Source organism: Globicephala melas, chromosome 21 (assembly GCF_963455315.2).
Source record: "Globicephala melas chromosome 21, mGloMel1.2, whole genome shotgun sequence".
Classification (NCBI taxonomy): Eukaryota; Metazoa; Chordata; class Mammalia; order Artiodactyla; family Delphinidae; genus Globicephala; species Globicephala melas.
In genome coordinates, this window is record NC_083334.1 from 18,341,057 (window position 1) to 18,368,931 (window position 27,875).

General features: G+C 35.9%; 2 protein-coding genes across 3 annotated transcripts in view; one reads left to right on the forward strand and one right to left on the reverse strand.

The window, feature by feature from the left end:
• Window positions 1-971: 971 nt before the first annotated feature.
• The window catches only part of MSR1 (macrophage scavenger receptor 1), a 67,837-nt gene continuing 40,933 nt past the window's right edge, over window positions 972-27,875 (forward strand). The window contains exons 1-5 of one of the 2 annotated variants that reach the window (XM_070044626.1): window positions 972-1,017; window positions 8,925-9,031; window positions 10,502-10,615; window positions 16,427-16,839; window positions 21,152-21,338. In XM_070044626.1, coding sequence (XP_069900727.1) covers window positions 8,929-9,031; window positions 10,502-10,615; window positions 16,427-16,839; window positions 21,152-21,338 — 817 coding nt within the window. In that variant the 5' untranslated portion in view covers window positions 972-1,017; window positions 8,925-8,928. Of the gene's footprint in view, window positions 1,018-4,300; window positions 4,362-8,924; window positions 9,032-10,501; window positions 10,616-16,426; window positions 16,840-21,151; window positions 21,339-27,875 lie in introns of those variants that run through there. The other variant, XM_060291600.2, reaches the window with a different exon arrangement.
• LOC115839813 (axonemal dynein light chain domain-containing protein 1-like) lies at window positions 25,459-27,801 on the reverse strand. Its single transcript, XM_030831999.2, is given in 2 exon segments — window positions 25,459-27,420; window positions 27,721-27,801. Coding segments are annotated over 2 exon segments (2,043 nt in total).

Sequence of the window (27,875 nt, forward strand, 5' to 3'; positions counted from 1 at the left end):
GTAAGCGGAACTCAGCTGTGAGTTTGCACTGTTCCTGCATTCTCTCTACCAGGCATGTTATCTCCTGGGGGCAGGTAGTGTTCTGTGGTGCCCATGGGCAAGGCAAGGTCATTTTGACCATCTTTTGGTAGAAAGTAGATCCCTCCCTGTTTGGAGCACCAAGAAGTATCCATGGAATATAAATTAAACACCTTCCCCCAAAAGAATCGATCTAAAAATTAGCTCATTCGTGTAATGTTGTGTGTTTTTTATTATACGTGTCCTACTGGAACTTGAAGTGATTAAATAAATGAGATTAAAAGTGTAAAACTCTGACAGGGGTAGAAGATGAAGGTCATTCCTTTGCTCTGATTCTATGCCTGAGACCCCTTTCCTCTATTATACTCTTGGGGAAATAAGTAACTTTTTAGGTGCTCGAAAGAGATCGATAGATAATGCTAACATCACTATAGACAGAGCTGAAGTGAGTAGTATGGGATTACTACTTTTACTTAGTAGGAATCCTTTCCTCCTGTGTTTTGTGTTTGAAGCTAGAGATAAGGGATATAGGGAAAAGGATTAAGAAAAACAAATCACTTAAACATGGAGTCTTCCCTCAAGGTTATATAGTACGAAAGAGATCATGAGAATTAGTGGAAGATAATGAGATTAATAGAAGATAAATAATAATGAGAATGTTATAGAAGGCAGACATATCTTATTAAAAGGAAAAGATCAGTCTGCCATACATTATGTACCCTGTTACATTAACTCCATTTCTTTTTCATTTTACTTCTCTTTTTCTTTTGTGAAGTCCTAGATGGGAAGAGGAATGAGTTATCTGACAAATTTAGATTTTGCAAACTTGTGCACTGAGGGGAGTACTATTGAAATACATTGTTAAGAAAGATTTCCAACATACAAATGTGTCATTTCCTTTTTCATGTGCCCTGCTGAAATATTATGTGATAAAGGCTTTAGGTTTCAATTGTTAAGAGAGGGAAGTGGATAAATCAGTGCTGCCGTCTTTAGGACACGGTAAAAGAAGTTTACTTATGCTTTTCCCAAATTGCTTCTATTGAGTGTATGTGTCTACTCTGTGTGTTTGTGTGTGTCTAAGCGTATGCGTGTATGTGATATGTGAGAGATATATACATATGGGATCAATAATTTGTGATAGAATTTTTTTATCGTATCCCTAATTATTTGATTTGATTGTTTCAGTGATAGATATTTCTGCTAGATTTTCTGTGGGTGAAAAATGTATATGTGTGCTGAACTAGCAAGAGATTTTTGGCATATAATTTTGCATATTTTATTACAAATTATTGACTTTATTCAAAATATGACTAAATATATTTTAATTAGTCTCATCTGCTTAGTTTTTACATGATACTTTTGACTTTGTACTTCATATTGTCTTTACTGCTCATATAGCAGATCTTGGTTGGGCATCTATTATGTGCACTTCCCTGAACTAGATATAGGGAAAGGACACGAAAAATAAAATATAGTCTCTGTCTTCAAGAAGATCATGACCTAAGGGAAATTGGCATAATATAATTTGAGCACTGTAAGTGGTGTGAAAGTGCTCTATATAACTACTGTGGGGGTACAGGAGGGCCAAACCTACTTCAAGAGGAGAAAGAAAAACCTTCATGGAGGTGTTAGAATTTAAGTTCACCTTGAAGAATGATTAAGATTTACACGACATAAAAAACGGGGGTTAGGCGTCTCATTGGCAATGTGAGAATAGTGATAGAAAAGTCATAAAAGTGAGATTATAAATGTTTTACACAGGGTTTAGGAGCCGTTGTTCTGGTAGTACACTGCCGACCTTCAGGCCCTAGCTCCCCCTCTCCCTAGCTGTGTTACGTTAACTAGGTACTTCAATGTTTTAGCTCTTGGTTTCCCAACCTGTAAAATAGAGAAAATACCTCATGGTGCTGCTGTGAGGATAAAATAAGAAAAGTTCATGTTAAAAAAACATTGGTGTTTTAAAATATTGGTGATTCATTTATTGGTTGTTCTCTGTGTACTAGACAATTTACAAAAGTTATTTTTAATTCTCATAATCTTTAAATTGATATTATAACCATATAAATGGTTATATATAGTCATGTGTATATATATATTTTATATATATATATATATATATATATATATATATAAGAATCTGCAATCAAATGAATTAAAATATTTGCCAAAGATCACATGGCAAGGAAAGGACACAGCCAGCATTCACATCTAGATCTCACATTAAAGAATTGATGCTCTTTCTCCTTCACTGCAGAGGATGAATATGGGTAGCATCAGGGGCAACATGGATGTTTCCAGGCCTTACCTTAATCCCTCTTACGGATGTGTTCTGTAAGTGTAGAGCTACTGGTTTCACAAGCATGTTAATTTTATGTTCACTTCATGTGGATTTTTAACTGTTCATAAAATCAGAGTTTTTGTTTTTAAATAATAAGATTACAAAGTTATTATTTACTCCAAATCTTAACAGTGAAATTAACATTGAGAGTTTGAAGATAAATTCAAATAAGACATAGTCTTAGAAAAAAAGAATGTGCATTAAATTATATTACGTAAAGAAAGTTTTTTTTCGTATCTATGTAAAGAAAGATACCCTGGGGAATGTATGAGCAATTGATATGAATAAACAAAAACTCAAGAAGAAAAATAAATAGTAAAAAATTACATGGAAATAGCCTTTCTACACTAAAAGTAAAAAAATGCAAATGAAAGCCACCTTAAGGTATCATTTAACTCTTACTAAAATCTAAATAATTCTAAAATAAACATTGTTACTGAATAGTGGTGAATTTGGTTTAAAACATAAGTGACTGGAATCTTTGTAAATGTGTACGATCTTTTTAAAGAGCAGTAAGACAGTAGATACTAAGAAGTTTGAGGTAGTCTTCCTGTCACCTGGTAGTTCAACATATAGTGAATTATCCTAAGAAACATTTCAAAAGAAGAAAGCTAAGTTATAAAAATATTTACAGCATCATCATCTATATTAGTTAAACATTGCCCTCCAAAGAACAGGGAACATTTTTCTAAAAAGAATTGTAGGAAAATGACTGCATAAATAAGATACATATATTTGATGAATTATTATATAGCCCATCATTTTAAATTTGAAAAAATAGTTCAAAGTATAAAGTTATTGATATGATTTTAAGGGAAATGCATAAGACCAAATGATAATGTACACTATGGTATCAATTTATAACAGGTATACACTCAATGTTTTTCTTCTGTTAGGGTGATGGGATGATAGAAGTTTTGTCCCAGCTTATCTTTAATAGTGTTATAATGTTTTTGTAATAAAAACAGGAAAAAAGAAGAGTGTGTTTTCAAACAGAAAAACACTGAAATTCTTTCATTGTTTTTCCTGTTGTAGCTTCTCTAAACTTTTCACCCATTTCATGAAAAGCTGATATTGCAGAGATGTGTTTCACTTCTCATGAGAACATGATTTCAGTAGATTATACAAACTCAAACGATTTCATAATTCTTTATCAGTGCATTGACAGTTGTTAGGAATAAATTTATGAGAAGTTAGTTTTCTTCTTAACTTTGGAAAAGGCATTTAAAGGCACACTTAGATTATGTGAATTGTTCACTGGCTGATAAAGCCTCACATGTGTATATTCTCTAACATTACTAAAACATGTATACTATGGAGTAAGGAACTGGAGGAACCTGGTAAGTCTCACGAATGTCTTTGAGGCAAAAGTGGGAACCTTGGGGGTGAGACTTTTTGTTTCAGTTTCCTATTTACACACAATTCAGAGAAAAACCTTTTATTTCCCAAAGTGTAGCAGAAGAATTTTTTATATTTCTGCATTAGTGAAATGCAGACTTTTCTTGAGGCATAACCCCGGGTCTAAAATCCAGTCATCTTGCAAAATATTTTGTCTTTCATTTATTTATGGAATTTCTCCTAGTGATGAACACATGCTAAGTGGCAGGAACTCTCTAGTCATTGAACCAAAGAGATAAAAACTCCTGAGTCATGGATCTAACTTGTGCAAAAAGAGACAGACAATAGACACGATAAACAAGGGAAATGTATTTCATGTTAGACGGTGGTAAGTTTGGGGCTGGGAATCAAGGCAGGAAGGAGAAGAGGAAGTGAAAGAGGTAGGCTGCCATTTTAAATCTGATGCTGGAGAATGGTCTGTCTGAGCTAGTGAGCTTTTAGTCAGGACCCACGCGAGATCGGAGAGTGTTCACATGTTTTGAGCAGAGGAGTGATATGATCTGACTTATTTTTTTCAGAGGAACATTCTAGAGGCTGTGTGGAAAGTAAAGTGGAGGGAACTGAATGAAGCTGAGAGACCACATAGGGAGCTATTAAAATCGTCCAGGTGAGAAAGATGATGGGGCTTAAGCCAGGATGGCAGGAGGGGAGGTGACGAGAAGCAGTCAGTTTCTGCTTAGGGTTTGAAATCAGACCAGCAAGATCTGATGGTAGATTGGATGTGGAGGATGACAGAAAGTGGGTGACAAGGAGACCCCTAGGTTTGGGCCATATTAGAAATCCAGATGGTGGTGTTGTTAGGGAGATGCATATCCAGGTCTGCAGTTAAAAGGAGTGGCCTGGGTGGGAGATGAAGATGGAGTCATCAGCCGTATAGATTGTATCTAAAGCAATGAGACTAGTGAGCTCACCGAGGGAGTGAATAAAGATAAAAAGAGGACAAGAACTGAGACCAGGCACACTCCAGTGTCAGTAGTTTGGGAGATGAGAAGAACAAGCAGGAAAAAATAACGCTGTCCTCAATGTACTGCCTCAGTACTATCTTCAGCATCTCTTCTCAACGGAAAAGCGAGAACATGACTAGATTTCCAGTGTACACTCAAGGCATTTCATTTTTATACATTTACTGCTTCTTGATTTCTCAGCATCTGCTTCTGCCTCTACCATATGAGGAATACAGCTCAAATTCCGTGTGGCAGGTTATGGGTGACCTGCATGTCTTGACATTCTTTTCTTTTTTCCCTGACCCTGACTTCCTGTTCTACCGTAGTGTCAGAGTTTCTTCCTTATTTTTAGTACTGCCATTCTTTCTTTACTAGCCTACTAAATATGTTTGTTTGTATCTGCCATATTTTTTCCCTGAAAAATAATTTCTACTCTTTGATTTTTTTCTCCTAGTCTTTGTTAAAGTGCTACATTTTGATGCTTGTTCATCAATTCTTTTGAATTTCCTCCTCCTTCTTAATGCCTCTTGGATTCGCCCCTCAATTGCCTACCCCACTGCTACTATCTAAGATGCCTGGCTGGGTAGATAAAAATGAACTGAAATCTAAAAATTGGGATCGAGTGGAAGGAATGGCTTTGAGGAAGTGAGGGGTTGCTATGCCACCAGATACGGGTCTTTGGGTGAGAGTGATCTAGAATGAAGTCCTGGCCTCTGGTTTGAATGCCCATGCTTTTCTAGCACTGCCATATTAATTCTGTATTGCCACACACCTGATTATGTCATGTATGCCTTGCTACACAAAAAATAGTAAAAAGTAGTAAAAAAAAAAAAAAGAATGATTATAATAATAAACAGATGATATAAATGGGTGGCATGCCAACATTAAAAATCCTGGAAAAAGAAAAGTTAGGTTGATGTGGAAAGTACACCATTGTAGCTAGCTGTATTATTAAAAAAAAAAAAATCTGATTCTGAGACATGAGATCTGAGCTGGATATATTGGCCTGGTCAGGACGCAGGTAGTGGTTCTGCCATGTAAATAGATGAGAGTCTCAGCGAGTATGGATACTAAGAATAAAAGAAAGAACAGAAAATGCCAGCAATCTTATGACAACGTCATCTATGATTAACTTAATCTATTTTTTAATAGAAAAAAGTATACTGATATTTCATACAGATCATGATTAACCCTTGTTTATACACTGCTCCAGAAAACAGACAGAACTCATGGTGCACCCAGAGTAGCCAGAGGGAAGTATTTTTCATTCATCATGCCACTCAACAGATTTTAGTGTTCATCTCCCTTTCACCCTCTATACCTCTATAGCCCAGTTATTTATTTATTTATTTGTTGGCTGCATCACCCAGCATGTGGGATCTTAGTTCCCCGACCAGGGATCGAACCCATGCCCTCTGGAGTGGAAGTGTGGAGTCCTAACCACTGGACAGCCAGGGAATTCCCAGATATGGTCATTTAGTCTAATCCACTTGTAGGCATTTATTAGAGGGTTTTCTTTTTCAGTTTTAATAAATCTACCCAAAGAAATCACAGTTTGAAATACAGTAATGTAAAAGATGTATATTATCCTCTAAAGCCCATAAAAGATAGATCAAAGTGTAGAGGGCTAAAGAAAAACAAAATTGAGAACGTCCCTGGTGGTGCAGTGGTTAAGAATCCTCCTGCCAATGCAGGGGACACGGGTTCAATCCCTGGTCCAGGAAGATCCCCCATGCCGCAGAGCAACTAAGCCCATGCACCACAACTACTGAGCCTGCGCTCGAGAGCCCGCAAGCCACAACTACTGAGGCCCACGCAAGCTAGAGCCCGCCCGCCGCAACTACTGAGCCCACGTGCTGCAACTACTGGAGCCTGCGCTCCACAATAAGAGAAGCCACTGCAATGAGAAGCCTGCTTAGTTGCCCTGTGGCATGTGGGATCTTAGTTCCCCGACCAGGGATCGAACCCACGTCCCCTGCATTGGAAGGCAGATTCTTAACCACTGGACCGCCAGGGAAGTCCCAAGGATGTTTCCTTTGTATATAGGTGAAAATGGAGTCATAATATCTCAACTATTAGAGCCAAAACCATAGTCAAACACGTAGAGAAGGGGCTGGTAGACAGACTGACAGGAAAAGATTTCTAGGTACATAGCAGGGGTGTCTAAATGTATATACTTTGTGAGCCCATCCTTTATAAACTGAGCTCAAAGTTTAAAAGCTTTGTCACAGTCCTAACTGCTTTTTTTTTTTCTTGGCTGCGTTGGGTCTTCACTGCTGCACTCGGGCTTTCTCTAGTTGCGGCGAGCGGGGGCTACTCTTTGTTGTGGTGCGTGGGCTTTGCACTGCGGTGGCTTCTCTTGTTGCGCAGTGCGGGCTCTAGGTGCGCGGGCTCTAGAGCGCCAGCTCAGTAGTTGTGGCTTGCGGGCTCTAGAGCGCAGACTCAGTAGTTGTGGCGCACGGGCTTAGCTGCTCCACGGCATGTGGGATCTTCCTGGACCAGGGCTCGAACCCGTGCCCCTGCATTGGCAGGTGGATTCTTAACCACTGCACCACCAGGCAGGTCCCCCAATTGCTTTGAATTGTAGTTTTAAAATGCATTTAGCTAAGTTTTATTGTCGTCTCATTTTAAAAACTTATTTGTTTGTTCATTTGTTTTCCATGGCAAGTAAAAAACTGTCATCCAAATCAAATAATAGAGTGAATTAAAAGGGGGGAAATGGCAGGAGAGTCTGGACCTGAATTAATCAATTTGGTTTCCTATAATAGTGAATGTTCCCAGATAATCGTTTATTTAGCTTCACCTCTGCCTTAGAAAAGAGAATGTAGGTTCTATAAATTCCCCCTCTGCCTGCTTCCTCCAGAGTGGCTGAAGCATTTAAAGAACACACTCCTTGGTCAGATCAATAGGATTTACAAAAAACTAAGATCAGGTTACGGAATGATACAGGTACAAACTGCAAAATAAAGAACCTCCTTGGTAATATTTTTAAAAATACATTGACAGGAGTTGAGTCACACCCTTACTTGTCAAAACCTCTTCCCAAAGTAGGATGAACGTTTGCATATGAATGGTTGTCCTTCAGTTTCTGGAGGAGACATGAGTTTGATGTCCTGGAGCTGCCAGTGCACTCAGTTACAACTTCAGCTCTGCTAAATCCATAACTCATCATTAGAGAAAATAAATAATAATCAGAAGATGTTGGCTTTAGGCCAAATTTATCAATCAAATGAACTGAACTGTTTCCAAGAAAAAGTCATACAATTTCTCTTCATGGCAAATGTTCTTAAAATGCAGTCCTCAGATGGACAGCAACAGCATCACTAGAAAACTTGTTGGGATTGCAAATTCTTTACCCCACCCTGGGGGTGGGGCCCCTCAATGTGTTTTAAAGGAAGCCCTTCAAATGATTCTGATGCACCTTAAAGAGACATAGACATAGACTGGGTCATAAAATATAGTAGATTGTGCTTAAAAAGATACAAGCACATATTTGAGATGCTGCCAATGTATATGGTGAAGGAACCCTGAAAGAAAAATATGTGAGAAAGAAAAGAAAAAAGGAAGCAAAGAGAAGAGAAAGGAAAGGGAAGGGAAGCGAAGGGAAGGAAAGGAAGACAAAGGAAAAGAAAAAAGCTGGCTCCTAATCTGTGACTAGACTTTGTTAAATCTTTCTAAAGGAATAAAGCTGATGCCTTGGCAAAAGAAAACTTGGCTCATGAAGCTCTGATAAAAGATCACAGGAAACATTTTTTCCAAATTTTGCATAACTGTTTGCTCTATCTGGAACCTCTGATAAAAGATCACAGGAAATATTTCCTTCAACTTTTCAGCTACTGTTTGTTCTAAGGGAAATTCTTTTTTTTCTTTTCGGCTGAATGGTTGTTTTCTGCCAGTTGGGTTTTTTTTTGTTTTTTTTTTTGGCTAAGAGAGCAAAGTTACCTCTCACTCTAAAAAAACACACATCTACAATCACAGGTACACATTTGTACATAGAAAGATACATGAGTGGATTCATGTAAATCTGTCCTTTAATGTTAAAATTAAAACTTATGGGTAAGTATAATATGTTGCTATATAGGGCAGATATGTAAATTTAACTAACTAATTATACTTGTTCCCTTGCTAAAATTGGATTTTAATTATAAATGTCAATTTGAAACTTTTTGCCAAAGGGCCCTAGCAATTCCATGTGTAATTATCATATTTCTCCACGTGTTTGATAGAAGTATGGAACCGTGGGAGAGCTTTCCCAATCAACAGGAGGACACTAATAGCTGTACAGAATCTGTGAAGTTTGATGCTCACTCAATGACCGCTTTGCTTCCTCCGAGTAAGTAGAATGAGAGTGGGGTGCTCGTGGAGATTGTCCTTAGAGTTAGTGACACTATGTAAAATTATGGTCTTGAGACTTACCCTAAATGTGTACATTCCATCTGCCAGGTTAGATTTCAAATTTAGTCACCTGACAGATGGAACATCCCATCTTGCTTATCGTGTGGCTGCTGCTTCTCTTTTTAAAAAATGTATTTATTCATCTATTTATTTATTCATCCATTTTTGGCTGCGTTGGGTCTTCCTTGTTGCGCACGGGCTTTCTCCAGTTGCGGTGAGCAGGGGCCACTCTTTGATGTGGTGCGCAGGCTTCTCATTGTGGTGGCTTCTCTTGTTGTGGAGCACGGGCTCTAGGCATGCAGGCTTTAGTTGTTGTGGCCCGCAGGCTCAGTAGTTGTGGCCCACAGGCTTAGTTGCTCTGCGGCATGTGGGATCCTCCTGGACCAGGGCTTGAACCCATGTCCCCTGCATTGGCAGGCGGACTCTCAACCACTGCGCCACCAGGGAAGCCCTGCTCCTTCTCTTTTTTCCTTCAATTTTCCCCCTTTTCTTTATTGTTTTCTTCTCTCTACTTAATTCTTTTCTCCTTTTTTGTTCAATCCCTCATAGAACGTTATTGAACAATGTCTAAACTTTTGTTTTAATTTAGGAGTTTACAACCTGAAAACAAAATTTCCTTCCTTTTGATTAAACAATAAAAACAATGGCCATAGGAAAGAAATTTGTATTCACTTAATCAGAGAAATGTCTTCCTTTGCTAGTAAGTTTCCCCTCTACATTGAGTTATCTTTTCTACAATTAGCATCCCATTATGTGAATTGGTGTTCCATATAAACAAATAATACTAAAATATTACAATGTTCTGAAATATCCAGAGAATGGGCTTCATTGATCCATTCCAAAGTTTAATCAAAACGTGAGTCATTTTATTTCATTTTTTTCACATTATATTCAAATCATAAGAAGCATCCAAATACAAAACTATTGAGATGGAATTAGGAGAGACAATTTGCATAATTATCATTGACAATAATGTTTCTCTTATCTCACTTAAAATCTGAAAAAATGGTATAAGTACATAGTTGCATGAAGAATTTTATTTTCACCCAGAATATATTCCCATGTGAAATAGAAGAATGAAATTTAGGTTTGCATGTATGTTGGTATGGTATCAATACTAAAGTTTTCCAGCTAGTGCCCCCAAATGAGACAAGTACAACTTGCAGAGAATAGTAACTTTGTCCTGGATGTTTAGTTAATGGATAAGACAATCAAATGTCCATACTGATACCTGTATTGGCTTCTTCTGTGACTGTCCCTTTTGCTTTGTACTGAATAAATAAGAACCTATTTTTTTGTTCCCTTTTTATTCCAATAGGTTTGATACTAGCAATGTAATTGGAGATTTCAAAAATTTTAAGTAAGAAGAGTAAGTTTTCTAACAGTAGGTTGGGCTTTTGTTTTTCAGATCCTAAAAATGGCCCAACTCTTCAAGAGAAAATGAAGTCTTTCAAAGCTGCACTGATTGCCCTTTATCTCCTTGTGTTTGTAGTTCTTGTACCTATCATCGGAATAGTGGCAGGTACAGTATTCTAGAGTTCTGAACCTCAGCAACTCATCTTGTGAATTAATTATTGCAGGAGCAAAAAGAAGCATTCAGTCTTTTGTATATGGGAGATTCATAAGGGTGACTTCACATCACAAAGTGTTCCTCAGAGTTATTTCATGAAAAAATAGATTCTGCAAAATTATTAAGTAAAAAAAAATGTTTTTAAATAGCATAGAAAATGGAAGTTTGAGATAAAAACATAGATATGAAAAGGAAAGATGGAAAGAATTAGACCATTTCAAAAATATTACCCCCTGAAGTCCTATATATTTCTAATGATGCATCATAAATTTCATGGTAAGTATTCTGGTTGCCAATGTGAGGATATAAACATGATCATTTACATTAATGATGCCTAAAATATAAAAATAAGCCAGTTGTTCAAGAAATACACCTAGTATTAAGAGCAGAAAGTATTCCTGTGAGTCTTCAAACAGAGGAAACCTCGTAAAATAATGGCCTATCCCTCAGTAATACTTGTACAGTTTATATGGCCACATATTTCATAAGGGTATTATTTAAAACATCTCTAAAAATAACCTGCTAGCATCCTTTCAAAAAAAATAAAAATAGAACACTTTGCTTGGGTTCTACATGATGTTTTTAAGGTACTTTTTTTTTTTTTTTGGAGAGTTTGGCTTGAATTGGGGATAAATTTGAGGATTTCTACAGAGGTGGATGGCTTGCATATAACTCAAGCAAATCTGTAAATATTGTTTTCCTCAGGAGCATTTTTGAGGGATTTGATTGGCATTTGAATTTATATACCTTGTAGCTCTCCTCTTTGTGAGTGGCAAAATGGACATATGCTCGAACAAGAGATAGGCTGGGAGGAAGATATATTTTTATGTGCATACTAATCAGATTAATAAGAAAATTCTCCTAATAAAGGCCAAACCTCCTCCACCAAGAGAAAACCTAAAGAATATTCCAAGAGAAAGCCAAAAATTCTACTAAGAAAGAAATGATAATGAAAACAACAATAACTGTAACATTTTTGTAATGCTTCTGAGCATGTACTATGTTCAGGCACTAGGCTATACATTTTCCACAGATTATCTCAATACACCTTACAGTTACCCTTGAGCAGATGTATGCCTACCCTCATCATCCACAAAAGGAAACTTCAGCAATGGAGTTGGAGTTCCCACCCATGGCTCCTGACTCCTAACTTCTGTGGTCTGTTATCTCCCAGTGCAGTCGGGGTTTTAGAACAAAATATGGTTGGCCAATAAAACAACAAAACAAAACAGAGTTGTCATAATTTTAGGCAGGAAAATATTTTCTATATGTAAAAATCAACTCCTATTTTGAAACAAAAACATTAGCCAACCACAACAAACTGAACCAATCAGCCTGTCAAACCAACCACTGCCATCTAAGTAAAAGAACCTGATATGTTTGTCATTAAACAACTAACTTCCTGATGAACTGAGATTATCTGTGTGCTGTTCATGTATATGCTTATCTGTAGTTTGAAATGCATAACTGAAAGATGTGTCATTGTTAGGGATCATTAGCTAACAGCCAGTTAGAATTCGGTACATTTCATCACTTTTATACAAACCGTGGCCTACAGAGCCAACCTCAGGGAGTGCAACTTCTTTCTACTAGGCCCAGGCAGAATACGAACTGAAGTCTGGAAAGACTTCAGGGTTCTAACCAAGTTCAAAAATCTCTGGGCTATTAGAAAATACTACCAAGTCAACACATTTTTTCTAGGGTTGACAATGACTGATTTGAAGTAGCTTTGTTTCCTGAAGCTGTAGCATGTACCTATTACGACTGACAAAAAGCTAAAAATGTTCAAATCTTATAAGTTCCCGTTAGCACCCAAATTCACCAGAATTTGAAACAGATCTCCCTGTGTCTATCATACTTGAATAATAAACACTGACAATCCATTTACAGCTGTAAGTCGTAGGTCAGAATATTTTCCAAAAGAAAACTAAAGTGCAATACATATCTCTACTTGATATCCAAAACTTTCAAATATAGACAAAATGTATCCCTGAAATGATAGAAATTACTCTGTTTTGGCACATATAAATCAGTAGATAAAATAAAGTGTTATACATGAAAACTCTATTTAAAGTGTCTTATACATCGAAAGATATTTCTTAATTATAAAATCTCCTCCATGCGCTACCTTTTCTTCAAGAAGCTACTAGATCACTATCACAGTACAGTGACATAGAATAATGTCTCTGAAGAATAAGATATAATCTAAGATTAATGTATATAAATTGTTACTGATACATTGAAGATCCTTTAGCTCAAAATAATATAAATTTTTGGTAGGAGAAGGTTTTGCCAACATGAAAGAGCAAATGTGATCTGTAAAATCAAATATAACTCTCTCCCTAGGTCTTTGCACAAGCCATAAAATTTGTCTCCTTTCAAATGTAAAATAGAAAAGTCACAAAATGGCATCTCTCTGATGATAATGAAAGAAATGAACATTTGAAAATATGAACTCTGTCATTCTTTACCTAGATTTCTGATACAGTATTAAATTTTTTAAAGAAAGTAAGGATTAAATTAGTTTTCATTCAAGATTTGGGAAAATAAGCAATATTGTGTTTTTAAGTCTATAAGCAAAAAATAGCCTTTATTGTCAGTTCATGTTGAACTTGGTATTAAAGAAAAATCCTTGGTTACATGACATTTTGTTAAATCAAGTCTTCCCTTTCTATACTGTGAAGAAGTTTTGCTTTACCCATATGAAATAAAAAGTATTTCCAGTGAAAGTAAAAATTATATGGTTGAGTAATTAGATCAATATGTCTGTTAAAGCACATATGTGCATTAATATATGATATTTGTTTTTCTCTTTTGGGATTGACATATATATACTACTATGTATAAAATAGATAACTAATGAGAACCTACAGTATAGCATAGGGAACTCTACCCAGTGCTCTATGGTGACCTAAATGGGAAGGAAATCCAAAAGAGGGGATATATCTATATGTATGGCTGATTCACTTTGCTGTACAGCAGAAACTGACACAGCAGTGTAAAGCAACTATACTCCAATAAAAAATAAATAAAGCACAGATACTACCTTTCTCATAGAATACTCAACGTCCTCCCAATTTTTTTATATTACACAACATTAATTCCCCTTGTTATCAGTATTGGCCATACAGATATTGAATCTGAAATATTAATAATAATTAAAATATTGAAAAGTATCAAATGTGTATTATGTGCCAGGAAAAGATCTAAGCACTTTGCATATATCAGCTCATTTAATTATTTAAACACTGACTAGTAGTATCCTATTTATACAGATAGTGAAATGGAAGCATGGACCAATTAATTTGCTCAAAGGCACAGCTTATAAAGGAAAAAGCAAGAATCACTAATCCAGGCAGCTCTCCTCCAGAACTTAGATTATTAACTGCTACCTAAAAAAGCAGTAATTATCACAAAAGAAAAATTTTTAAGGGACAAGTTTGAGATAATTTTGCAAATATTGTTAGTTTAGATTTCTTATTGTTAAAGTCAAAGTCCATTCCCAGTCATTTTCTATTCCCAGAGTCGCTCAAGCGGTGCTTTATGTATAGTAGGTGCTTAATAAATAAATCATAGAATTGATGACTCCATGAATGAGGCTGTCAATCCAAAACTTGCTCCCTACACTTAATTTAATAAATGTGATGAGATCCAAGTAAGAAGTATACTATTTTGTATAATTTATTGATAAATTTAGAAATGTAAAATAATGTACATGCAATATGGTCTCGGTTGTGGATTATATCAAAATGTAGTTACATATTTTATTAATTCAAATAAGCTAATTTTAAAGAGAATGTAACTAGGAAAATATGATATGTGTTTTATTTTTAATTGGGATTTAATTGCATATGTAGTTTAATACTTAATATAATCATAGCTACAATGACAACCATCATCAAACAGCTTCCTTAAGTAAAGGTGGTGAAGACTCTGTAACTAAGATAATATCTTTCAAGGATAAGGCACCTTAATTTGTGTAGAGTTTTCACACGTGCCATCTGTGTGCTACTTGATTTACATGGCCTATCGCATTCATCCTCAGCACCGCTGTAAGATAGTTATTACTTTTAGATCACTGGGGAAACCTAATCAAGGAAAAGATAAACAATTTTCTCAGAGTAATCCAGCTAGTAATGGAGGAATGGAACTAGATTCCGGAACCAGGCAGCTTGTTCCTGTGCAAATATCAAACTCTCATTTGTGTAACAGGTACCCTGAGCTCAGGGTGGAATATAATGTTTTTCATGTGTAATCTCATTTAAGTCTCAAAAACCTATAAAGCTGATACTATTGCCATATCATTTTATTAAGAAAACTGACAGATCAGATATCACTGTTTATGTAGATATACTTTTAAGCAATATTAAGTTACTCTTTATTACTCAGTAATGGTCAAATATGGAACTTCTTATGCACTCAAATTAATATGGATCAGACTGATATATACATAGCTAAAAGGTATAAACAATATAGATATATAAAGAGAGATGAAAAAAACAATAAAATCTTAACCGCCACTGATTGTATAAAATGGTGTTTAACATTTTCTTCATTGTGTATAATTGTATATTATTTTTATCTGCAAAAGTAATGTTTATGCTTTTCAGTTTTTGAAACTATAAACGTATTTCTCTAGACCCTTTCAGAAGGATAATTAGCTTGTTTAAAGAACATATGCCCATTTGGAAATATATATCAGCACTTCCGTATGCCTCCAAATACCATTTAGTAGAATTTTTTAATTCAGGAAATAATTACTTATAAGATTGTTCATCAAAGTGTTCAATATATTAGTAGAAACAGAGGCAAAGTAAATGTTGGAGTTTTGTTAAATAAATCTGGTAGAATCACACATAGAATACAATGTAGTTATTCTAATTATTTTTGTAAAACAATATTAAATAATATGCAAAAGTCTATGATAGAGTACTAATTAAAAGCTAGTTTCCAGATTGTATATAAAATCTTGCTTTTGTGATGATAATATGATAGTGGGAACAGAAATTTGATAGGCATATACCAAAATGTTAGCACTTAATTCAGGACGGTGAGACTAATGGTAAATTATTTTTCCTTATTCCTTGTCTTTTCTAAATTTTCTGCTATAAATATATGCTTTATAATAAGTAAAGAGGAGTCTTATAAAAACAATATTTTTTAAAGATAAAAAAACTTCTTTTATCCAGTTTCCTGCTCTACCAACAGGAAATTAGTTCTGTGGAAACTGAAAATGATAACTCTCTGCTAGCTTAGTGACAGGATAAGGAAGACGAGCCAACACTTTGTTCGTACAGTGGATAACACTAATATTTCTACCTTTATTGATACTACGTATTGTTTCTGTCACATTATCATTTGTCTTCATAATAACTAACCTACTCAACATGTTTACTTCAGACACTGTGCTAAGCATTATCTCGTTTTACTCTAACAGCACACCTGAGGACCAGCATACAGTGTACTTCATGATCTCTAGAATTTACTCTTACTCTCAGAGCCGTGTGCCACGACCCAGAAGATTATCTAAGCAGCAGTTCAGAAAGAGTGACTTAACTGTGGGATAATGTAAAGTGGGAAAAGGAGACAGTTTCCCTCTCAGCAGTATGCCTACCTTGGTTCATACTTTGTATATTTAAAATACATACCTGATTTAGGATAGTGTTCAGAACGTTAGAATGGGATGAAGTGTTGTGGAATGGAATGGTGGATGCATTGAAGGTTACGGGGCATGACTCTGTTTATTTTTACTTAAATACGCAGCTCAACTCCTGAAATGGGAAATGAAGAATTGCACAGTTGGTTCAGTTAATGCAAATGATATATCTCCAAGTCTCGCAGGAAAAGGAAATGACAGTGAAGATGCAATGAGATTTCGAGAAGTCATTATGGAACACATGAGCAATGTGGAGAAGAGAATCCAGTATCTTTCAGATAATGAAGCCAATCTCATAGATGCCAAGAATTTCCAAAATTTCAGTGTAACAACCGATCAAAGGTTTAATGACGTTCTTTTCCAGCTAAGTTCCTTACTTTCCTTCATCCAGGGACATGGAAATGTAATAGGTGAAGTCTCCAAGTCATTAATAAGTCTGAACACCACACTGCTTGATTTGCAGCTCAGTATTGCAACACTGAATGCCAAAGTCCAAGAGAATGCATTTAAACAACAAGAGGTAAGAGGTTTGTATTGGAAGGTCATACCTGGGATTGAATCCATCTAGATCCTATCTCCTCAGGTAGTCCAGGGAAGAGAAAAAGTTGCAAACCCTGTTTCAACATCATTCTACTTAACCCTGATTCCTCTTGCAATCTTACCAGAAAGTTTCAAATGGATTTACCCACCGCCTTCTCCAGATTCCCAGCAAAAGGGGAAATTTGTTTGTTTGTTTGTTTTTCATTGAATATAGACTCTCTTAGTGTATTTTAATTTTATAAATACTGTTAGAATGCCTCTTGAGACTCTTGAAACCAATTATAGTTGTTAGATTATCTTAGCCGATTTGGAAAGATAGATACTCTGCATTTGCAAATTTTATATGAAACCCAAACTTTCTTCATCATCAAAGGAATGAAAACCTTATTTACATGGGCGAAGTACAAAATCTAAATTTTAAAATAGTTTGTCACTCCCAAGAAGCATCCATAAGTTTTTATGTGTAAAGGTAACTATAATTAAATAATTAAAGTTTGAATAATGTATACAACATCTTATTACCATCACAGGATCAAATACACAAGACAAGAGAGCAAAGCATCTTCCAGACCAGTTGCTAGCAAAAGTTTCTTTTCAAAGGCCCAGGTACAACCCTTAGGCTTTGAGGACCACATGGTCTCTTTTGCAACTTCTTAACTCTGCCACTGTAGCACAAAAGCAGTCGTAGACAACACATGGACAGATGAGTGAAAATGTGATCCAATAAATGTTTCTTTTCAGAAAAAGACTTTGACCCATGAATCATAATTTTCTTACCTTTGCTCTAAACTATTCTCTGGCCAACCCTCTGGGTGACTTTGTTTTGATGAGAAAGAAATTAAGAAGCAAGTTGTTTAGTTCAATATTGAATTATTTTTTGTTGTTGGGTAATTATAATTGTTCCATTCCATGAAAAAATAAGCATATGGATAAAACTTCATTACTCATGTAAAAAAATAATCTTCATACTACTACAATCTTCAGTACTAAAATCTATAAATTTTCCACCATTAGCTCAGCAAGGCTGGCGTCTTTGTAGTAGATTTTACTTGAATAGACCACTTCTTTATTAATGAGGTTGTTTTCTGTATAGATACAGTGTTATGCCATAGTGATTGTTAAAAATGGATGTCCCTTATAGAGAACAAAGAGAAGCCTCTGAAATTGTAACATCAGGTGGCAACCAACTAAATTATTGACTAGAGAATAGACTAAACAGGTTAAGAAAGAACACCCTACATGTTTAGTTTTTGTAAAATGCAGTCACTGAGAAGACAGTGACATTGCTATTCAAATATGGAGACTGTTGGTGAACCTCATCATAACACCAACCTTAATATTCTCTCTCTGATCCTTGTCACATCTTCCAAAATCTGACTGTTAGTGTTTCCCACACGGTTAATAAGTACCCAAGCATATCAGATGCTATTGGAATATCAAGGACTCAAGCTATGGAGGAGTTAGAGAAAATTCTCAAAGAAGCAACTGTCTCCAGGGCTGAGGAACGGAGGAAAGTAAAATGTCAGCTATGGGAGTAGAAACTGATTAAATTGGAAGGAAAGAGGAAGGGAGAAGAAATATTACTTTGTGTGGAAACAGGATCAGAGGAACAGTGAGACAGGGTGTGGAGAAAACGAAGATGGACACGATGAAAAAATAATATATTTGATATTAGTAATATCCCCAACTCATTAGAGGTTATAGAGTATCTGTGAACCCATGTAAATGAAGAATTGAAACCAAAGTGGAAACCATTTGGAAGGCAGTAGAAGTCCTGAACCTGTTTGAAGTGATACTTAATAGAAATAACCAAACTCTGGTGATCAGTGAGCTATTCGGACAGATTGCACTTACATTTTGGAAGGGGTCACAGTATTAGATGTGGAGGTACAAGGGAAAGGAGGAACTTCCAAAGTTAATTATTTTTTCAAAGCTTTCTTTTTTTTTGAGACAGTAGTCATCTGTGGAGATTTGGAATCTAGGTCAGTGCTAGTGTGTGTGCGTGTGTGCTTACTCACTGAAAACAATATTTGGAATCTCATTCTCATTGCTTAAAACAACTGTATTCATCTTTGAATCTTTAGCCCAATGCAGGAATAAGTAAATTAAATGAATGCCTCAATCAGTAAATGCTGTTTGAGGAAAAGACTTATAAGTAATAGCAGCGTAATATTTAGCAAGGACAGACCAAGCATTAATTTGAAAGAAAAGAGAACACTGACACAAAATCAAAGAGAGACGTAGGATTTATCCTCTCCATTGTACGTACAAAGGACTGTAAGAATGCAAAAATAAATGCCTGTTTCTAGCAGTGCCACTGGTGATGAACTGTGGACGGTGTGTGTAGGTGCTGTATAGCACTTTAAAAAATATATCAAATGCATTTTCTCTCTTCCTAATAAAACTTATTTCAAGTGAAATATGGTTAATGTGAGCACCACATGCAGTTTTCAAAGAAGGAAAAAAAAGGCAGCCGCAGCTTTAGGTATGAAAAACATGGGCGGCTCCCAGGCCTTAGGTAGCAAAATCACCAGCTAGTCCTGTGACTTTTGCTCTGTGGATATCAGGAACTACCTGACAGCTGGAGCAATTTGCAGCCACCTAAATGACATCGAGCATATTTACCATGTTGCTGCACTCTGCAAATATCCATGTTCACTATCCCACCTTTATACCATAGTGTACGGAAAATGCCAAATAGGGAGGGAGGCGGTAGAGGGTAGAGAAATTCTAATCTAGAACAAGGTTTTGGATGGGGAAAGCCATTGGAGCAGTAAAAATGGATGTCTCTCTGCTTGAGTACACTGCTATTGTAGAGGCAGATCTGGTACATGTTCACTTCTTTCCAAAGGTTTTACTTGACTCTCTTGATCCTCTCACTTCAACTTGTCCAGTCCAGTGAAGGGAGGTGAAATTTTCTCTTCACACCTGGATTAATTAACAATAAACCACTGGTTTATTTCTTTGTGCAAATGGGAGATGAGAATCTATCAACAGTTAAACCTAGAAGTCCTTAGAAAAGTATAGAGCATACCATGGAAACAGAGGATGCAATAAAAGAACAGAGAGACAGAAAACATTACCAGGATAGATGAGAAGGTTAGGTACATTGGAAAGAGAAAGCCCAGCGCCCAAAGGAAAACCAAGCAAAAGACTTGAAAGGAAAAGCAATAAAGAAAAACATTGTCAAAAACTTTATGACTAGATACTTCATTTGAAAAACAAATTAAACAAGGTTTTATTATGTTTACTCTTACTCTACAAAGTTAAATATATTGATGAATACCTAGGATTTGAGTGCAAAAGTAAGCATTCATGTACACTGAGAAAGATTTAAAAAATGGTCCCATATATTTGGAGGGTGGTGTGGCAGTAGTGAACAAAATTTTAATATTTAGTCCCTTTGATCAGATCCACTTCCAGGAAGCTGTCCTATAGAAGTGCTTGTATAAATATGTAGATATATATAAAATGGTGTTCATTTCAGCATTATTTATGTGCAGCTCAAAACTCTATCAATAGATATCAAATAAATTATGAAAAATACATGCAATACAATTCCACTAAATTATAGAAAATAAGGCAGTCTCTAAGTATTTTAATAGGTAAATATTCTTATATTATTGAGTGAAAAATAAAAGCATAATCCAGAATGTAGTACAGTCTGTCTTGCTCAGTCTCCAGATATGCACGCATGTATGTAAATACGCACAAAATATATATGCATTTGAAACCGTAAAATAATAATGAAATCTCAATGCAGAGGCAATAAAAAAGCTGAACATGAGGTATTGTTAATGCTAGTTGAGATTTTATTGAATCTGAAAAGCTATCCTTAATGTTCATTACCACTGAGAATTATGACATTAAACTTCGTTATTGCTATAAAACAGTTTAATATACAAATCTATTTAATTTAAGGAACTGTAATTAAGTACAGTGTAAAGAATTTCACTTCAGATAAATTAAGAAACATATGACAAGTTTTTAATTTTATTTTTAGCATTTTGACATGTATATATTTGGGAATAGAAGCATACCTTAGATATATATTTAACCAATTTTTTTCTGGCAGAGGGTGTGAAAATTCAGCCATTCAGTTAAAAGAGGAATGCTTCAAAACCAAAGAATTACTATTTTAAAATTGTTCTCTAATTTCTATATTCTTATTCCATAATATTACCGTAATATTTTACATTTTTTAAAAACCCGACTTGTAGAGCTTCTTAAACTTATATATTTGATAATTATGTGTGTAACAAAAATTGCGGACGTTTGCTTATGTTTCACAGGAGATGAGTAAATTAGACGAGCGTGTGTACAATACGTCAGCAGAAATTAAGTCTCTGGAAGAAAAACAAGTGCATTTGGAACAGGAAATAAAAGGAGAAGTGAAACTGTTGAATAACATCACTAATGATCTCAGGCTGAAGGATTGGGAACATTCTCAGACACTGAAAAATATCACTTTAATTCAAGGTAAAATATCCTCTCATTCTCCAGATGATGATGTACTAAAATGCACTGATATATGCAGAAATTTGATATGGGAAACTCTCTGGTTTTAAAATAGTTTACTACAAATTTTACCACAAAGATCCAGAGGAAGGAGCCTTGAGATCATATCAAGACATGTTAAGATGACAGTATCTTGGTATCCTTTAAATGGTGATTTTAAAAAAAGCAAAAAACAAATGAAATTGCTCTTACGGGTTAATGAATTATTGTTCAGAATTTCTCATATGTACAAATACAAGTTTTCTGTGAGGCACAAAGTTCTCTACCTGTCTGTAAATCAAGCTTGTTAATTCTATTTTTCTAAACTTACAGATTTTTTCTTCTTACCTGATCAATTGTATTATTAATTAGAAAGGTCTTTTGAATTCTCCAAAAAAACAATGAGTTTGTCAATTTCTTCTTTAGCTCCTGTGAGTAAAACAAGGTGAATTGAATCTTACTGACTTCTAAATTAGTATATATATCATATATATTTCTATACTAGGTTTTAGTCATTATTTACATTTTAACTTTTTTTTTCATATTTTACTTTTCAACCTTTGTTATCATTTGTATTAGGCTTGTCTCTTGTAAAGAATAGTTCTTAATATTTACTATGCAATCTGGCCATCTCTTTTCACCATATTTATTTCTACTGTCATTTTATGCTCCATTTCTGTCCAGTCCCATGTTCCTTTTGCTTTCCTTCCATGTCAACTTTAGTATTATTTGAAATTTTTCTCATTAAACTTTTCTCTCTATCAAGGGCACCAAAAAGATTTTGGAAACCTTATATTTATTTTTATTTTGCTGATAGTCATCTTTAAAATTTATCTTAAAGTCACAAGTTGATCAGTATCTTCACCTTCATCCTCAAATATACAAGGAAATTAAAACACTCTGATGACCCTCTTCCCTGGTTTCCTGCTGTCTTTGAGTATAGCTCATTTCTATTTTATGTATTTTTTAAACCAAGAATTAAGTCAAGATTGTTTTTCTTACATGATACAGACAATATTTATATAGATTAGCCCATGAGTTTGCCAGTTTTTCCTCCTCCTAAATGTATCTGTGACATCTCTTCTGGGATCATTTTTTTCTTCCTGAAGTATTATTTGGAGATTTGTTTAGTGAAAGTCCATTGGTGGTGAGATGTTTTGATTTCATTTTTTCTATTTTGTCCTTGATCTTTAAAATTGTTTTACCACATACATATTTCTTAGGGTAACAGTTATTATTTTTATTCGTATTTTCTTCTGGTTTATGGCCTTTCTTATTGCTTTTAAAATGATTATGACCACATTGCTTGCCATTATCTTTGTCTTTAATACCTACAATTTCATTAGTCTGAGTTTTTTATGTCGACAGTTTTTCCATGTGGCATTTGTTTTACTTCATTTTCTTCCTAAATCCACTTACATTTGTGGATTAAGTCTATCATAAATTTGGGAACATCATCAGCTTCAGTCTCTTTGAATATTGCCTCTTCACAATTCTCTCTATCCTTTCCTCTGTAACACTAGTTAAATTCATGTTGGATCTTCTTATTCTAGCTACCATGTCTGTTAAGCTCTACTTTACACTTTCAATTGTTAATTCTTATTAGAATAAGAGAAACAGAAACCCATGTGATTTCATCTTACATAACACTAGTTTAGGATAATTAGGAACTCTTAATATCCAAATTTTTACAAGAAAAGAAAAATTAAAAAAATAAGTCCCAGAGACTATTTACAGTACGATTTTTGTTTCTAATGCTCATGATTTAGTAAAAGTAAATAATGTGTATTTACACATACACATTTAATGAGAATGGTTGTTTTTAAAATGCAAGAAAATGAGAAACACAAAATTCAGGTTAATGATCGTTTTTGAAAAGGAAGAAGATGAGCGAGATGGGAAAGCGGCTAAATAGCTGTTTGTTGGGTTGTAATGTTGCAGGTATATTTATTATTATGTTTATAGCTAACTGGTATAGAATATATTGCATGTATTCTTTTTTTTATAAATTTCTTTCTTTCTCTCTTTCTTTCTTTCTCTTTTTTTCTCTTTCTTTCTGTCTTTCCTTCTTTCTTTCTTTCTCTTTCTTTCTTTCTTTTAGTTGGGTCTTTGTTGCTGCATGCAGGCTTTCTCTAGTTGCGGCTAGCGGGGCTACTCTTCTTTGCGGTACATGGCCTTCTCATTGCATTGGCTTCTCTTGTTGTGGAGCACAGGCTCTAGGCGTGCGGGCTTCAGTAGTTGTGGCACACGGGCTCAGTAGTTGTGGCTCGCAGGCTCTAGAGGGCAGGCTCAGTAGTTGTGGCGCATGGGCTTAGTTGCTGTGCGGCATGTGGGATCTTCCCGGACCAGGGCTTGAACCCTTGTCCCCTGCATTGGCAGTCGGATTCTTAACCACTGCACCACCAGGGAAGCCTCTACTGCATGTTTTCTTTAAGTATTACATTGAAACCAATGATAAAGAAAAATTGAATTAATCAGCTTTCACTCTAACAGTTAGACATTCCACTTGGGATTTCGAATTCCACTTGGGATTTCAATTAAATATCCCCAACTTTACAAATCCACCCTCCCCCTCCCCCTCCCCCTCCCCCTCCCCCTCTCCCTCTCTTTTTTTTTTGGCCATGCCACACGGCATGTGGGATCTTAGTTCCCTGACCAGGGATCGAACCTGCGCCAAGCCCTTAGTTCTTGAGAGCACCTACCCTCATCCACCCCTCAAATCTGTTGGTTCTCTAGTCTTATCTGTCAATTGAGTCATTGTCCAACTAGTAACTCACTCCAAGGTCTTGGAAGCAAGCTTTGATTTCTCTCTTTCTCTCACTCCCTGTATCCAATCCATATATGAGTCCTGTTAACTCTTCTTCCATATGATAAAACTCCTTCTCACTGTCTCCTCTGCTATGACTCTAATTCAAGCAACTGTATTACAGCCTGGTGTACTACATCAGCTTCCCAATTGTTCTCCCTGATTCTACTCTTAATCCATTCTACAGAGAGCAAAAGAGTGTTATTGAAATAATAATGTTAATAACATATGATTAGATCTTTTATCTCTTAAAACCCTCCAATATCTTCCCATTGAGCTTGGAATAAAATCTGAACTCCTACCTGATCTGGCACCCATCTCCTTATCGGCCCTCTTTTCTAATTTTCCCTCTGTCTAGCTTGGAAGAGCTGGAAGAATGAAAGTGCCATTGAACAGTATAAGTTAACAAGCAGGAAGTGCTGGTTTCACTTCTTGCTGTCATAATGTGCACTAGAGAGCTCTCTCCCTTTAAATGTTCTCTTAGCTTTCTGTTCTCCTTAGATCCACTCAAAGTTACCTTTCTAGTGATAATTTCTCCCTCCCCATTCTTACTATCTCTCTATATCATGGTGTGCTTTAACTTCCTCATAGTATTTAAAACTACATGATACTGTTTCATATATACATTTGCTTATTTGTTTATCACAGATCTTCTCGAATAAAATGCGAATTCCATGAGGTTGGGTCTTGTCTCTCTTGTCTGTCTCTCCATACACAGCACCTGTTAGAGTGCCTGGTATATGGTGGGTGAGCAAATGTATATGCCTTAAAGTAACACTTCCCTTTTATGAAGTTACACTTTGTTTTTTTTTTTTTTTTTTTGAGAAGAATGAGTTTTAAAATCCTCTCAAGAGATCAACTTCCAACATGGCAGTGGGAGGAGAAAAGGTGACCCACTCTCCAGTGAAATTAGTGAAAATTACTAAAACAAAACAAAAACCATTGAAAGCTTCTGGAAATGGTTCTAAGGACAAACAGCAACTGAAGAAACTTATATTCAAGACAATTTATGAAGATTCAGTAGGAAAGGCAAGAGTCTATGGTATTTGAACCGAAACTACTCCCGCTCTTCCCCTTCTCAGCTCAGGGAGGCAGAAACTCCACCCTAGACTGCTGTAGTTAAGAACCCAGGACTCCCTCACCCTCCAGCTCCCAGTCAGATGGCTTTCTTACTTGGAGGAAGAGGATGTCAAAGTTTTTTATCTGACCCCAAATACCCATTGCTGAGGCGAAGTACTGAGAAAATGCAGTTGAGACGTGGGGATCCCCTTCTACCCAGCAGAGAGCTATGGGAACTTACGAGCCAGAATCCACATCTATGTACTGCGGAACAGTACCAATAACGTTTAACGATGCATCCAACTGAGATTTCATTTCATTACTTTTTTCATTAAGTCCCTCCCATTCTTCAAGAAGCAGTTCAGGAAACTCCAGCAGGCTTTCCAACTTGAAAGAACAGAATTCAAGAGAACTAACCAAACTTGGAAGAATTTTAGAGATACCATTATCCCCATTTATTCTTATTTCAAATTCTTTGTAGAGTCTTCCTGTACTTTTCACAATTTCCTCCATGTGCTTCTGCTCTGGTGGTAACTTTCCCTCCATACTTTTATGGTGACTAAATATCCCAAGCCCAATATCTGCCCAGCTTTCCTGTAAACGTTTAATAATCTTGAGACAATCATATTTTGACACTAGGAGATCCCCAGAAAATTTGTCTTTGTCTTCAGTCAACATCTTTTGCCACTGCTTGAAGTCTTGAACAACTGATTCAAATCTATTTTCTTTACTAGGGGATAGAATGTCTTTTCCAATATTATTTCTGAAGAACTGCTGCCATTTGATGAGGCCATCCTTAACACTTTGCAATTTTTCTCTTGTAGACTCTTCATTTTGTTCCACTTCCTGTTTAAATTTATTCACTAAGTTTCTCCATTTCTCCGTCAACTTCTGCAACAGTGCAAGGTCTGCAGTGTCCTTAGTTGACAGCAGTATGATGAAATGCTTAGTATATTTATTCCAGCCTTTTTCATTGAGGTAAAGTCTTTTAGCCAACATGACTTTATTTCTTTCAATTACCTTTATGGACAATTCATATGTGGCTGAGCTCCAGATATCTCTTTCTGCCATTAACTGTTTAATATCACTCTCCATCCTTCCTCTTTGTAACGTATATAAGTCATGATATTCTTCTACAATTCTGGCATTCTTTTCAGCGTCTAAAAGAGCTTGTGCCAAAGCTCTGTGGGCCTTCTCTGCTTCCTTTGTTAATTTCATATCATGTGCCTGAACCAAACACAGCTCCCTGATCAGTTCCTCAATAACATTATTAAAATTGAACAGTTCTTCTAAAATGCGCTGGTCCATCACTCGCTGAGTTACCATGTCTTTGTAGAAGTCAGTCATATGCCAGGCAATTTGATCAAGCATTTATACATACCGCTCTCTGATTTTGGATAGTAGTTCTCCTCTATCTGCACAGTCCACACTGACTTGTCGAATAAGTTCATGAAATACTATATTATAAATGGTCTGTTCCTTCTTCAATATATGAAGTAGTTTGTGCATCTTGGTTGGCCCTGTATATGCCTGATTTTCCACACCAGCCCTCTCTAGCATAGCATCCATCACATCATTCAGCTGGACCACTTCTACTCTTTTATTAGGTTTCATGGATGGGAAGAGCAATAGTCTATTTTCACTATCTGTGAGGAGAGTAGTATATTTGTCATCATAACACTCCAAACCTGAAACTCCTGTATTTGACACAATATGAAATTCTTCAGGAATCAAAGTATCTGTTAGTTTCTTTGGCTTACGAGGCACAAGGACACCATCACGTGACTGTAATGAACAATCCATTTGTGGGGAACAAACTGCGCTCTCCCTAGTCTCTCCTTTAACATATTTAACATCGTACAGAAAAGAAATATCCCTTCCAGCTCCCGTTAGGGAAACGGGATGGTCAATCAGATATTTGAACTTATTTCTTCGAATAGGGTTATGCCAAACGTGGTCAACAGGGCGTGGAAGAGTACCCTTTGGGGTTTTAATTTTCTTAGGAGGCAGTAAGTTTTCAGGACAAGGACCAGCATTGGCTGTATAGGTCAGAGAAAGTAGAACTCCCTGAGGGATGAACTCATTCTGAAGGGAAGTAGGAAGGGGTTTCGACGGATCCACCAGACTTTTTTTCTCCCTTAGTTTAGGAAGTCCTGTAAACTGTGCTTCTCGCCAGATATCTTGTAGCCGCACCTTTTCCTATGAAGTTACACTTTGTAATGGCAATGTCATTCTTCCAGATTTCCAAGGTAGAAATTTTAATTGTTGTTGTTATTTTCTCCCGGAATACCATTACTTCTTATGTTCCACATTCTCTAACCCCTTGTCACTCCTTTATATTCTGTGTAAACTATTCTTATCATTACTCTGCCAGACTATTGAAATAGTCTTGCAATCCTTTCCTGCCTCAGTCTTTCAGACTACAATCCTTTCTACACTCTTGTTAGAATGCAGCCTTCCTAGAGGGACACCCTAGATTGCAAAGAGACTCTCTATCACCTCCTTATTACACATACACTTTTCTCTGCAGCGCTCAAGTTCTTCTGTAGTGCTTCTCTTAACTACTTTTGAATGCCTCATTCCCTGTCTTTTCCCTTTTTGACACCAAATATTTCAATTGATTTTACTGTGATTCTGACATGCCCAATACTTTT